We start from the raw sequence: 13,461 nt of genomic DNA, 5'->3' as shown, positions 1-13,461 counted from the left end.
TTTCTGAGAACAGGATAGCATTATGGTTACCTGTAGAAGTTACAGAACAACATGACCTGATTTGGAATCTGAGCATTGCCACAGCTGTTGATTGAAAAGGGCTCTCACAAAGGTATGTTGCAGTTCTAACCCTTGCTAGGTATGACGGTAGCTTTTTAGCACATAGGATTCTTGCAGACGCCCTCGGTTGGCATGAGGTCATCCTGGAGCAGCGTGGGTTCTAATCCTGTGTGGCTGGTGTTCTCGTAAAAGAGGAGCAGCACGGACTTAGGGCAGCCATGTGAGGATGCATCTGACAACCCGTGAATTTTTCAATTTTAAAAATGTTAAATTTTTTAAAAATTTTGAAAACTCATGAAACAATATTTATTGTAAATTAGGTGCGTGTTTAATTTTCAGATCACTAACTTTGTATTCAACAATTTAAACTACTAATCAAAGTCCCAATAGTTCACCCTTCATCCACTCGATTTCTCTTCTCCCTCTTGTGGACCGCCTTATTCCATTTCACCTAATGAAACACCTGTTAACAGCCTAGCCCATTGCTTTGTCTTTCCTCCATGGCCTCCCAAATTCCAAAGCCTGTTCCCTTTAGCATGGAAGTCCTCGTCTTGGTTTCCCCCCTCGTTATAAGAGTGGTCTCATATCACACTTCTCCGTCTGTGACGGCTAATTTCATGCATCATCATATTCTCTAGTTCCATATGCCAGGACATGATTTGTGGTTTGGTGTTGGTAGTTTTAGTGATGCATACTATTCTATTGTGTGTTTGTGTCAGTTTCTTTATCCGTTCTTCTACACTTAGGTTTTTTCCATCTTCTTGTTCCAGCTTACAGTGTTGCATTGAACATGGATGTGCTTATGTCTGCTCCTGGTACGGCTCTTACTTCTTTATGATTTACACCCAGCAGCGAGATTACCAGGTCCTATGGAATTTTTATTCTCAGCTTGATTTCTTACCGATGACTTTATGGCTCTGGGTTTTACTTTTAGGTCTTTGATCCATCTTAAGTATGTTTCTGTTCATGGGGTGACAGGTCTTGTTTCATTCTTCTACAAAATGGAAATCTAATTTATCTAATGCCATTTGATGGTTTTAGGACCTTTTTTGAAGATAAATTTTCTTTAGGTGGAAGGATTTATTTCTGGCATCTCTATTTGGTTCAACTAGTCTATGTACCAGTGTCATTGTGCCAGTACCAGGACGTTTTCGATAATGTGGCTGTACAATGGGTTGTGAGGTCCAGAAGGGCGAAGCCTCCTCCTTTGCTTTTCTTAAGTATTTTTTATTTTTATACCTCCTGGGTATCTTTCCTTACCACATGAAGTTAGTAGTGTCTTCTTCATGTCGTTAAAGAACGCATGTGGAGTCCGGATCTGAATTGCAATTGTATTCATAAATATTCTTTAAGTGGTTCTCTTTCGGCTTCTTGTAGAAGCATAGTTTCGCTGTACACGTCCTAGGTTTTTCTGGTGAGGCTTATCCTTTATTCCTAAGTACGTCTCATTGTTTGTGTGGATATTGTAACTAGTATTGTTTACTTGATTCCTTTTTCTCATATTCTTCCCGTATTGCTCTCATTAGCACACAGGGATCAGATTATGTGTATGTTAATCTTGTATCCTGCCACGTTGCTGAGTCTCCTCAGATTGTTTCTAACAATTTTCTGAATGTTTGGGGGATTTTCTATGTATAAAATCATATAATCTTCAAGTAGTGAGACTTTGACTTCTTCCTTGCCAATCCACATTCTTTGATTTCCTTTGACTGTCCAATAGCTCTGGCTAATCATTCCAGCACAAGGTTGAATAATAAGAGTGATGAGTCTCTGTCCGATTCCCACTCACTAGGCGGGGATCTTTGCCGCTTTCCTACATTGACGAAGAGAGTGGCCTTTGGTTTATAATCTATGGCCTTAATTGTGTTGAGAAATTTCCCATCTAATTCCCATTTTGTTGATTGTTTTCATCAGGAATAAGGGGTGGATGTTGTCAAATGCCTTTTCTGCATCAAACGATATGACCATATGGTTCTTAACAAAAGATCTTAAGAGTAGCAGTTCGCAACCTGTGGGTCGTGACCTTTTTGGGGATCAAAGGGCCCTTTCAAAGGGGTTGCCTGGTTCGTAACAGTATCAACATTACAGCCATGAAGTAGCAACAGAAATAATTATGTGGTTGGGAGGGGGTCACATGTGAGGGACTGTATTAAAAGGTCGCAGCCTTAGGAAGGTTGAGAACCACTGTCTTAGAGACTTGGAGTGGGGGGGGAAGGGCTATGGCCTGGTCTACACATTGAATTAGACTTCTAGCTTCTAGAATTATGGCATAACATTTCTGTACTAATATGTTAACCACAGTTTATGATGTGATCTGAGCCTTAGAAACCTAAGACAGTCACCAACTAATTAAATTAGTTTAGACACATTAATTTCTTTCAGTCTCATTTTTTTCAAATAGGGATCATGGTAGCAATGATCCTGTTGGGGTCATTTTCACGATAAATGAGATATTCTAAAGTCGCTCAACAACCATAGGGCACGTGGCAAGTTCTCGGTGTTGTTAGTTGCGGAGCTGGTTCTGACACACAGGGACTGCATGTACAGCAATGCCGCACCACCTCACAGCATTGCTCTGTTTCACATTAGTGCTGCGGCTGGGGCGCCGCTTTATCTGAGGTTCTTCCCATTGTCTTGCTGCCTCTCTAGTTTACACTGAAGTTCGAAGTTACCATTGATCGGGTCTCTCCTGATACCATGTCCAATGTGCGTCAGGTGACATTTCACCATGCTTGCCTCTAGGGAGCCTTCTGGCTGCACTTCTTCCAGGACCGGTGTGCTTCTTCTTATAGGCCACAGTATGATCTTCACCAAGACCGCAATCAAAGGTAACAATTTTCCTTCGGTTTTCTTTATTCATTGACCACAAGGGACTGAAAATACCATGGCTGTGGTCAGGCTCCCCTTAGTCATCAAAGAGGAACCCGCCTTTTGAACACCTTTCATAGGTCTTTTGCAACAGCTATTCCCAGTTCGGTATGTCGTTTGGCTCCCTGCCTGCTGCTTCCGTGGACATTGACGGTGCACTCAGTTAAAATGAGATCGTTGGCACTCCCATACTGCTCTCTTTATCATGGTGTTGCTTATGCTGCGAGGGCCTGTGTTTTCTTGATGCCGAAGGGAAATCCACATTGAAGGCTGCGTTCTTTGTTAGTCATCAGTACGTGCTTTCAATCTTCTTTACTTTTAACCAGCTAGGGTCCATGATCTGCACATAGCAGGCTGTTAACGTGCCTTCCTGTAATCCTGAGTTCAGTTTCTCAGGTTACTGGCTGAGCACACAGATGGAGTAAGGATGATGAAAGCATACAGCCCTTCCAGTAACTTAGTCCTGATTTTAAACGATGCGCTATCCTCTTGTTCTGGTACAGCCTCTTTGTCTGCACACAGGCTCAATAGGAGCAATATGAAGTCTTTTGGAATTTCCATTCTTCGCAAAGTTATCCATAATTTGTTATGATCCACACAGTTGAATGCCTTTGTGTAATCAATAAAACACAGGTTGACTTCTTATTTGTATTTTCTGCTTTTCTGTAAGCTCCATCTGCCATCAGCCATAATATCCATCATTCTCCACCTTTCTCTAAATCTAGCTTGAATCTCTGGCAGTTGTCTGTCAATGTACTGCTATGCCCACTTAAGGATATTTCCAGTGAAAGCTTACTTGTACTAATATATTGGTGGATAGTTGCCAGAGTGAGCCGAATTACCTTTCTTGGGAACTGGCACAGATGTGAGTCTTTCCCAGTCAGTGGAGCAGGTGTCTGTCTTTCCCATTTCTTGCTGTAGGTGAATGTGTGCTTACAGTATTATCTGTTTGACAAAACAGCTCAATTGCTATCTGTTAACTGCACAATTCCCAGAGCCTTGTTTTCGCTGATGCCTTCAGTGTAACTTGGACTTCTTTTTTCAGTACTGTCAGTTCTTGATCAGCTGTTCTCTCCTGGCGTGAACTGAACATTGGTTGATCAGTTTTTTTGGCTCTCGATTCCTTCCTTATTATTTTGTTACTTTGTTTTGTTGATTTTTTGTCCATTCAATCTTTCAACATTGCAGTTGGAGGCCTGAAATGTTCTTTCAGCTTGAGAAAGTCCTCGATAAACCTTTACCATTACCTAATTCTTATATAATTAATTCTTGTCATAGTTATGTATTTGAACAACTTAAGTTCATGACAAAAATATGTTGGTATCTTATAGTTTTCCTTTCTTCAGCTAGTAGACTAGTTAGTTCAGACTAGTTCAACATAATGTATCCCTAGAAAATGACCCAATTTCTGTTCTGTGTGTAAAATCTGGTGCCTATTATGCTTGCAAGCTTTATAAATATATAAGATTTCCACAATACATACTTTGCCTTTTTATAGAGTTTGTCTCCTGAGCTTATAAAACAAAGAACCCAGAGCAAACACTGAAGTTTTACGTTGTCATTGATCCAGTGTCAGAGTGGAACTGAGCTCCACAGTGCTTCATCAATGTTTTTTTGGGGGGATGGTGGTGGTGGAGGGGGTAGTATACATTAACAGGCCTTTCTTCTGCTATGCCTCTGGAGGATTCGCTGTCAGTGATTTGGTTAGCAGCTGTATCTGTAACTGCACTACCCAGGGACTATAGCCAACTGTGTGTGTTACTGAGTTGATTCCAACTCATAGTGATCCTGTAAGCCAGAGCAGAACTGCCCGATAGGGCTTGCTAGGCCGGATGCATTACTGGAGCAGATTCCTAGGTCTTTTCTTCTGTGGTGTTACTGGATGGGTTTGAACCAAAGAGCTTGCTGTTAGCAGTGAAGCATTTAATTGTTGTGCCACCAGGCCTCCTTGATTAGGACCCCCCAACACCCCACCTTGGTGGAAACATAACTTTCCAGAGATCCCAGTTATCTCTTCTGTGCGTATAGTTTTCAATGCTTGATTGGGAAATACCCTGGATATTTGGTCAGATTTTTCCTTACATTTCCCATCTATTTTCTGCTTAGACTTAACCTTGTTTTGATGTAAGAATAATCAGAAGACTTTCAATAATTCTATAGCAATGCTAGTGGGGGTGGGGTAATGACAGCTTGAAAGTTATTTGAAAAGTTCAAACCTACCTTCTGCTCCACAAAAGACCTGGCAATCAGATTTGCTTCCCCAGAGATTATAGCTTAGGGACCCCGACCACGTGTTCTACTTGGCTCCATGGAGTTGCTTTGACTTGACTTGAAATTGATTCAATGGCCTACAACAAGTAAATATATTAATGCATTAAGGGATTAAGGGACAATTCCATAGTTTCACCAATGTTTATGTGAGGAACAAAAGACAATGACATTTAGATGTAATTTCTATTCACATAGATCTTTAAAAACAAACAGAAGTCAGACAACTCCCAGTTAAATCAAAGGCCTTATCTATAGTGACAAACTACTCACATCATGGACATTTCCATGTTTCCATATTAGGGCTAATTTTAACCAATTCTCTTTCCATCCTCAAGATGGTGAGGAACGTTCTACCCACCAGGGTCGTTCTTGTGGAAATCCCTCACCACTGCTGACAGGTGCAGTGGCGCCACATGTGAAATCAACAAGTTGTGCAATATGAAAAGATTAATAAACCAGACAATAATATGAATTTTTCCAAAATAAAAATTTCATCACAATTTCACAAAAGGCAGTTCATTTTGATCATTTACAGGGACAAGGTGAAGTATAAATTTAATTAAAAACAACTTCTCTTTGGACTCATGAATATTAAATATTCAGACTGTTTCCATTTTTACAAGTCAACTAGGGCCACAAAATTGACTTCACGGAAAAATCATAATATTATTCAAACAAATTTGTGTTTTCATTTTTCTGTTGTCACATGGCGGTAGCCAGCTTCTCCATATTCATGTCAGCATGGTTCCCAATTGCGTGTGGTCTGCAGGAACTCAGCCCTCACAGCACACGCATCGACCCTGTTTGACTGCCAGTTTGGGGAAGGTTTGATCCTTCCTCTCTGCTCCACTGCTCCATTACATAGATGGCTTAAAGAACAGAGATTGTCTTGAAGTTAGTTGTGGAGGTTAGGAGTTCAAATCCAGGGTATTGGAAGAACCATGCTCCCTCAGCTCTAGAGCAAGATCTTTCCTTTCCTCTTCCAGTTTCCGCAGGCTCTGGGCGCTTCTCAGTGACTGGGCTTTGAAATGCATCTTTACATGGTGGCCCTCTTCCTCGAGTGACTTTATCCTCTCGCCTGCTCTCCTCTTTTAGAAACCGTCTCTCAGATGGAATCAGAGTCCTCTCTCATTCCTAAGTGACAAACCTCATTTCCAAACAGGGTCACATTTCGATACAAGGATGAGGGCTTCCACCTTTTCTTTTGAGGGGGCACAATTCAATCCATATCATATTTGCTATTAAACATTTTATAGTGTCTCTTTACCCATTAAAAAGGTAAAAATTAAACATTTCTCAATGGAGATAATTGAGAAATCTATTGAAAGCAGAGAGGGTAATATATCAGTTTCTAAGTCTTTCATAAAAGTTAAGAACTAGTAGCGTTTGCCTAGTCCCACTTCTCCACAGTCAGTCACCCCCAAAACTGAGCTCATTCAGTCACTGGATTTAGGTTGTGTAAGCAGCTGGGGCTGACTAGGGCTCTATCTAGCTCTTTCTCCTGAGCAACAGCTGCTTCTGGATGAGAAGCAGTAATCGCACTTGAAGGGGCCGAGAATCCAAGGGCACTTAAATTGCACCTCACCATACAAACCAGTTTCCAAAGGAGAGCAAAAAGAGCTCAGGTGTAAACAATTAAAGCATAAAGTCTCTGCTCTGAAGCCAGCACATTCACGAAAGGCAGTTCATTTTGATCATTTACAGGGACAAGGTGAAGTATAAATTTAATTAAAAATAACTTCTCTTTGGACTCATGAATATTAAATATTCAGACTGTTTCCATTTTTACAAGTCAACTAGGGCCACAAAATTGACTTCACTGGAAAAATCATAATATTATTCAAACAAATAAATGTGTTTCTGAGAAAAAACATCATGTACTTGGAAAGCTCGATATTTCCCTAGGGAAATGCATGGCTCCAGAACTGGCCCAGTCAAAAGTGTCTTTATCCCAGTGGCTCACAACACAGAAGGCCCATAACACCAATATTCCTTGGTAGAAATATCAGGGTATTATTTCTTGATATTTTTGTTGGACACACAATCTAACAGAAACACAGGATAGAAATAGCAGGTTCTAAGAAGATATTACTATTTTTCCAAAGACCCTGCTTCTGAGGGTGAGGGTGCTAAAACACTTTCAGAAAACACAACACCATAAAATCAAACAAAACCTCACTAGGATGCTTTTATAACATTGATATGAAAGGCAGAAATATCCATACACTTGACCTTGATAGTCAATTTATTGAGTGAGGCTACATTTGGGGAATCAGTGCATTAAGAGGTCATGTCCAGTCTACTTGAATTTCAAAAAAATCATTTATTAATTCAGTCACATTTAGTAAAGCCTTTACTAATTGGTACATATATATTCTTTATCTCAAAATATCTGAGAGTTTCCTTGTTGTAGCACTGAAAAGAACATGAACACATTGAAAAGGCATAAAGAACGGAAATGTGCCCCATCTTTTCATGACGACTAGCAATACTGAGTGTGTAAACTTCTTCATTAGGTGGCGGCTGTCAGACCCCAGCGAATGGTTCCAGACCTTTCTGATCATCAACGTGTGATGAATCCATGGACTTCAGATCAATAACCTGAATTGGCAGATTAAAACATGAGGTCAGGTGATCTGAGAAGGGTCCCACCATTCCGTTCCCCTGCTGTGTGATGCTATGAAAGCAAAATAGGTAACGCTGCGCCTTGCTTCTTCCAATGCATTTAGCCAGATACATATGGGCAGCAAGAGCACAGCGATGTAAAAACAGAGCAGAAAAAAGTAACTTGAACAGAATGTGGCATTTTCCCTTGGTTTTGCTAACGGCCCACATACAACATGCTTTTAAAAAGCCACCCTAGAACATTTTCTCTTCATCATTTTCAAGCAGCTTAAATGGACATTTAGAATGTATAGCACTGGGCATGTATTCCATCTGGGAAAAATGGAAAAGAGATTTAGCACGATGGGCTGCATTTCTATAATTGTTGTTAGGACAAAGTTGATGTGTACTTGATCTCTTGTCTTTTGGTCATATTTTAAGGTCATCGTACCTTTTCAGCTCTGCAGTAGCACTACATGTTGCTTTTTGTAAGGAAAATAATTTTGAACATAATCAGTACACTTTATATTTAATTATAAATATCGATTCATTTTAAATGCCTTGAGGATTTGAAGACTTGAAAGACACATATAAGAGGAATTCTCTCATTCTCTTTATATTGTGAAAACTATTTTTATGGACTCTAAAGCCAGTAACACTTCGCTTTATTAAACACCAGTCCCCTGCCTCCTGGATGTTAATTTTATTGGGGCTGTCCTCTGAATATTCTTCCAATTCGAGCTATTCCTGCACAGCCCATGCACACTCATAGAAACTCTGCACCACCGTTCAGAACTTCCCCGTGCAGACATGTGTCCACAGCCAGCCAACGCCGCTCCGTGCCTTGATAAATATTGGCCTATTATAACCATTCTTAACAAAGTTTATTTCCAAACACATTTTTGTAACAATCTTCAAGATAACACCGAAAAACTGCACAAGAGTCATCTTGACTGGGTGAAGCGGGGAAAAAATGCCGACCAATTATAGCATTGCTTTGTTTACTCCTCCAGCAAGTCTGAAGTATTGGGGCTCTGAACCCTGTTGTTCTGTCTCAAGTATATGGTCCTGGATGTTATGTTTAGGTATTATGTTTTTATCATTTCTCAACTCTAAAGACACAGGAGGGAAATTCTCTCTCTAGCTTGTACAGCCAGAGGACTCCAATGCTTCCTTGCTAACCACAATTTAGTACTGCACACCTGCACACATCATACTGTATAATATATGTCGACAGTCTATGGAGAATTTATCTCAATTTACATACAGCTCTCCAAATCCTCTGGTGAGCCTGATGTGAAATCTGAGACAGGCCAAATCTCCCCAACAGGATCTTCTTTTCCTCCAGGGGGTTCACCTCCGAAGGCAATACAGATCCTTGGACAGCGCGGTGGGGCTCGAGATTCCGGGAGAGGAGTGGCTGCGGGGCTTGTTTCGCTGAAGATTTACAATGTAGTTCTTGCAGGCGGCTCAGCAACCCCCTCTGTGGCCGTGGGTGTCTGCTGTGACAGAGCGGGGAAAAGCTCTCTAATCTCCCGTGCCTGCCTCTGCCTTTCAGCCGCTCCCCTCTCCTGCCTTCCCTGCCGCCCAGCGCTCTCGCCTCCTTTGCCTTTCTAGGGGAGGGGGGGATGTTCGGGTGGGGTGGGGGTGGGGTAATAGGTGTTCAGTCCCTGAAGGCAGCTAGAGTAGCTTTGGCAATATAGACCCGAGCCTGTGTGCGCGCGCGCGCACACACACACACACACACACACACACACGCACACACACTCACTCACTCCAGCTCTCCCCACGGGGATACCAAGCCAGCCCGAAGCTCCAGCTACCTGCAGGGGGTGGCCCGGCCGGGCGCTCAGCGCTTACTTGCCATCTGCGGAGGGCAGAGCCACATCCAAACCAGGGAGGGCGGTTGGCTGTCCGGTTGGCAAGCTGGAGACGTTGGCCGCCACCGCGGCTTAAAGTGTCCAGGGTGGCGAAGAAGGAGTCTCCAGGGCAGATTCCCGGAAGGGCTCCGAAGCTCCCGGACTTCCTCCGGCGGCGGCGCTCCAGTCGGTCCCTCCTGGCCATCCTCTCGGGCCCTTCTGCGGGGTGCTGGTCTGGGGCGCCCCGGGGCCGCCGCCGCCGCCGCCAGCGCAGCCCACCCGGAGGAGCACTGAACGCCCCGGCGACACCGGAGTGGGGGGCGAAAGCGGGAGCCCTAACTTCCCCCCCGCGGGACCCTCGCTCGGCGTCCGCCTCGCAGTGGCTCGCAGCCCGGGGCCGGCGGACGGGCTCCCGCGGAGAGCGCGGCGCAGGGGAGGGCCCGGCGGGAGCGGCGGCCGCGCAGGGGGCGCCCGGACCCCGCCCAGGAAGTAGCGCGCCGGCGGCCGGCGGCGGCGCCTTCCAAGTTGGGCGCGTCCGCGAGCCCGCCCCGGGCGGCCCGGCCCGGGGGGGGAGGCGGGGCTCCCGGGGGCAGTCGGGGCGGCCCGCGCCCGGGGCCGGCGCCCGTCCTGCGAGAGCGCGGGCCGGAGGCTCCCGGCTGCCAGGCGGCGTCGCGCCGCGGGCCCGCGTGCGCTGCCGGATGCCCGCGCCGGAGGGGGCTCGGGGCGCCCGCCCGCGGGGGGTGCTGGGGAGGGCGGCGGAGGAGGCGGAGGAGGCGGCGTGATGGCCCTGGACGGCGAGCGGGGGGAGCAGGAGGAGGAGAAGGAAAAGAAGAAGAAAAAGAAGAGGAGGAAGAAGAAGAGGGCAGAGGAGGGGGCCGCGGAGAGCCGCTCACCCTCGCAGGCCACCATGGGGGAGGCCGCCGCCGCCGCGCCCCGGCCGGGCGGCAGGGGGCCCTCGGACCCGTGGGCGGACTCGGTGGGCGTGCGACCCCGCACCACGGAGCGCCACATCACGGTGCACAAACGGCTCGTGCTGGCCTTCGCCGTGTCCCTCGTGGCGCTGCTCGCCGTCACCATGCTCGCCGTGCTGCTCAGCTTGCGGTTCGACGAGTGCGGCGCGCCCGGCGCCGACGGCGGCCCCGCGGGCTCCCCCGCGCGTGACCGCAACGCCAGCCTCCCGGGAGCCGCCCCGCGCAACCACCCCGCGGGCGAGGGCTCGGCGCCGTCCGAAGCGGCCGGCCAGGCGACGCCGGCGACCCCGTCCGCCAGGCCACCATCGGAGGAGGAGTGCGAGCCGCGGCGCCCCTGGACCCAGTTGCGCTTGTCGGGCCACCTCAAGCCGCTGCACTACAATCTGATGCTCACCGCCTTCATGGAGAACTTCACCTTCGCCGGCGAGGTGAACGTGGAGATAGCGTGCCGGAACGCCACCCGCTACGTCGTGCTGCACGCCTCCCGGGTGGCCGTCGAGAAGGTGCAGGTGGCCGAGGACCGCGTGGCTGGGGCCGTGCCCGTGGCCGGCTTTTTCCTCTACCCACAGACCCAGGTCTTGGTGGTGGTGCTGAACCGGACCTTGGACGCCCAGAGGAATTACAACCTGAAGATCATCTACAATGCCCTCATTGAAAACGAGCTCCTGGGCTTCTTCCACAGCTCCTATGTGCTCCACGGGGAGAGAAGGTAGGGAGGGGCGGGGCCCCGCGGCGCGGGACCCTCAGGACCCTCTGGGCTGCCTGCCACCCACCCCCCAGACTCGGTCCCATTCCCTCTGGGAAGCAAGGGGTGGCGGCGTAAAGTCACCAGCCCAAACCCTCTACTCCCCAAAGCCCAAAGCCCGTCCCCAAAGCCCGTCTGCTCCGCAAACTCACTCACTCACTCAGTGCCAAACAGGGAATTCCGCCCCCCTTGCATAGTTGGGACCTTCTCCTGGGGTAAGCTTGCTGGGCCTTAGAATAGATTCCCACTCCCAGTGCTGCTGCTTTTCTAAGGGGTATGTGTAATTTGAGCGATGCCAGATTGACAGTAAAAGGCTAACAAGTTATCCTCTAAAGAAAATGACTGAGCGCTTAAGGCCAACATAGCAGAGCCTCTCCGTTAAGGTATTGGCAAATTCCTCTTACCAGGTCCACCCTGTCTGACTCTTCGTCCCCTGGCAAACGCTTGGCAGAAGATGGGCTTTGGCTGCGTAAAGTTTTCTAAAAGTAGAACGTCAAGTTCACAGCCCTGCCTAGTACAGCTCAAGGCCGGAGAGGCTGGAGGGGTGGTTGGCATGGTACACGCTGCCAAGAGTGCCCCGCCGCCGGGAGCTGCAGTTTGAGGATCAAGGCATGGTCATTCCAGTGGCTTTTCCTAGAGTTATTGCCCCTGGAGATGTCTCTAGTGGTGAAGGGGGAGAAAACACGGCTAGTTAGTCTTCAAAGCCGAGTGCCTTTGATGCCTTTTAGATTGGTCAGTATTCTACTTATTAGTGCCTTAAAAAACTTTCCTTCACTTGTTTAGAGTTTGTGCTTAAGAATCCAACAGAACAGGTGCGAATTGCACCAGTTCCTCCAAAACTTTATGGTTTGGTGAAGTTGTTTAATTTAGCTAAGCCAATATTTCTGAACCTGATGACCTCTATCTAAGTTCTATCAACCCCACAGCAGCCCTGTAGGATAGGAGCTGATATCCCGAGTTTGACAGATGGGAAAAGGGGAGCATCGGGAAGTCAGGTATCTTGACTGTGATTACATGATGAACCGACAAAGCAGGGATTTGAGTTCAGGCAGCAAGGCTTGGTAGAGCCCATATATATCCCCTGACTTGGGAATAATAACAATAATAAATCCATAATGATACCATACTCTCACAGTATTGCATCAGGTGCCCATGACTCATTCACTTCCAGAGACTCAAGTCTGACTCACAGAGACCCTGCAGGACAGAGTAGACGGAGTAGAACTGCTCCTGTGAGTTCATGAGTTCATGAGACTGTAACTGTGTACCAGAGTAGAAAGCCCTGTCTGTCTGTCTCCTCAGAGCACTGATTCGAACCGTTGACCTAGTGTTTAGCAGACCAATGAGTGAGTACCATGCCACCAGGGCTCCTAGGTGCCTATGAGTAAATGTGTTAAACAACACTCGACCACGTGCGGGGAATATAATCTACCATAAATAAGTGTCTGGTAGTACGAGGTTCTTAGGTATATTTTAATGAAAGAATAAGATTCTTGCTCTTCCCCTGACTCATTGCGTTTAAAGCAAATGATTACTTAAATGACTAGAACAGGTGAGAGTTAAAAAATAACAAAGTAGTAGAAACATAACAAACTTAAAAATGCAAACAACTTGATTAAAGGTGTGCTGGAAATGACTGATGGGAGATCCCCAGTGATTCTCACAACGGCAAAAACGAAGGCTCAGCAGTCCAGCGCACTTGGGATCCCCAGGCTTGTCAGTGAAGAGCTGAGTTTGAACTCTGGTTTTCTGATCCCTAGACCTGAGCTTATGGTGCCTGGAAACTCTCAAGAGAAACTGCTAGTCTCTCAGAGACGGGAACTTCACCAAAGTTCTGTTTTATGAGGTCACGTTATATAAATAAAATACCGAAATGCCTCAATAGTTGCATGATAGTTAAGGTCTCCCATAAATTAGTCACTTGATAAATCGTAGCATTAGGTATGGATAATTTAAACCCCTTTCCATCATTTTCCCATATATTATAAAGAATATAGATTAACCATTAAAAACCCCACTATCATCAAATATGGGGAAAGGCATAGAAGGTATATCTTCATATGCTGAGAAAAAAGCTTATTAT

At 46.4% G+C, this 13,461-nt stretch overlaps 1 protein-coding gene across 1 annotated transcript in view; it reads left to right on the top strand.

Annotated features, from left to right (window-relative positions):
• Window positions 1-10,443: 10,443 nt before the first annotated feature.
• Window positions 10,444-13,461, top strand: part of LOC142436067 (thyrotropin-releasing hormone-degrading ectoenzyme-like) — a 96,749-nt gene continuing 93,731 nt past the window's right edge. Inside the window, exon 1 of the mRNA XM_075539995.1 lies at window positions 10,444-11,342. Within this exon, the coding sequence (XP_075396110.1) occupies window positions 10,444-11,342 (899 nt within the window). The remainder of the gene's footprint in view (window positions 11,343-13,461) is intronic.

The sequence above is a fragment of the Tenrec ecaudatus genome, unplaced genomic scaffold, assembly GCF_050624435.1.
Source record: "Tenrec ecaudatus isolate mTenEca1 unplaced genomic scaffold, mTenEca1.hap1 Scaffold_138, whole genome shotgun sequence".
In the NCBI taxonomy this organism is placed as follows: domain Eukaryota; kingdom Metazoa; phylum Chordata; class Mammalia; order Afrosoricida; family Tenrecidae; genus Tenrec; species Tenrec ecaudatus.
The sequence above is the reverse complement of the archived record's forward strand: the minus strand, read 5'-3'. Positions and strand labels throughout refer to the sequence as shown.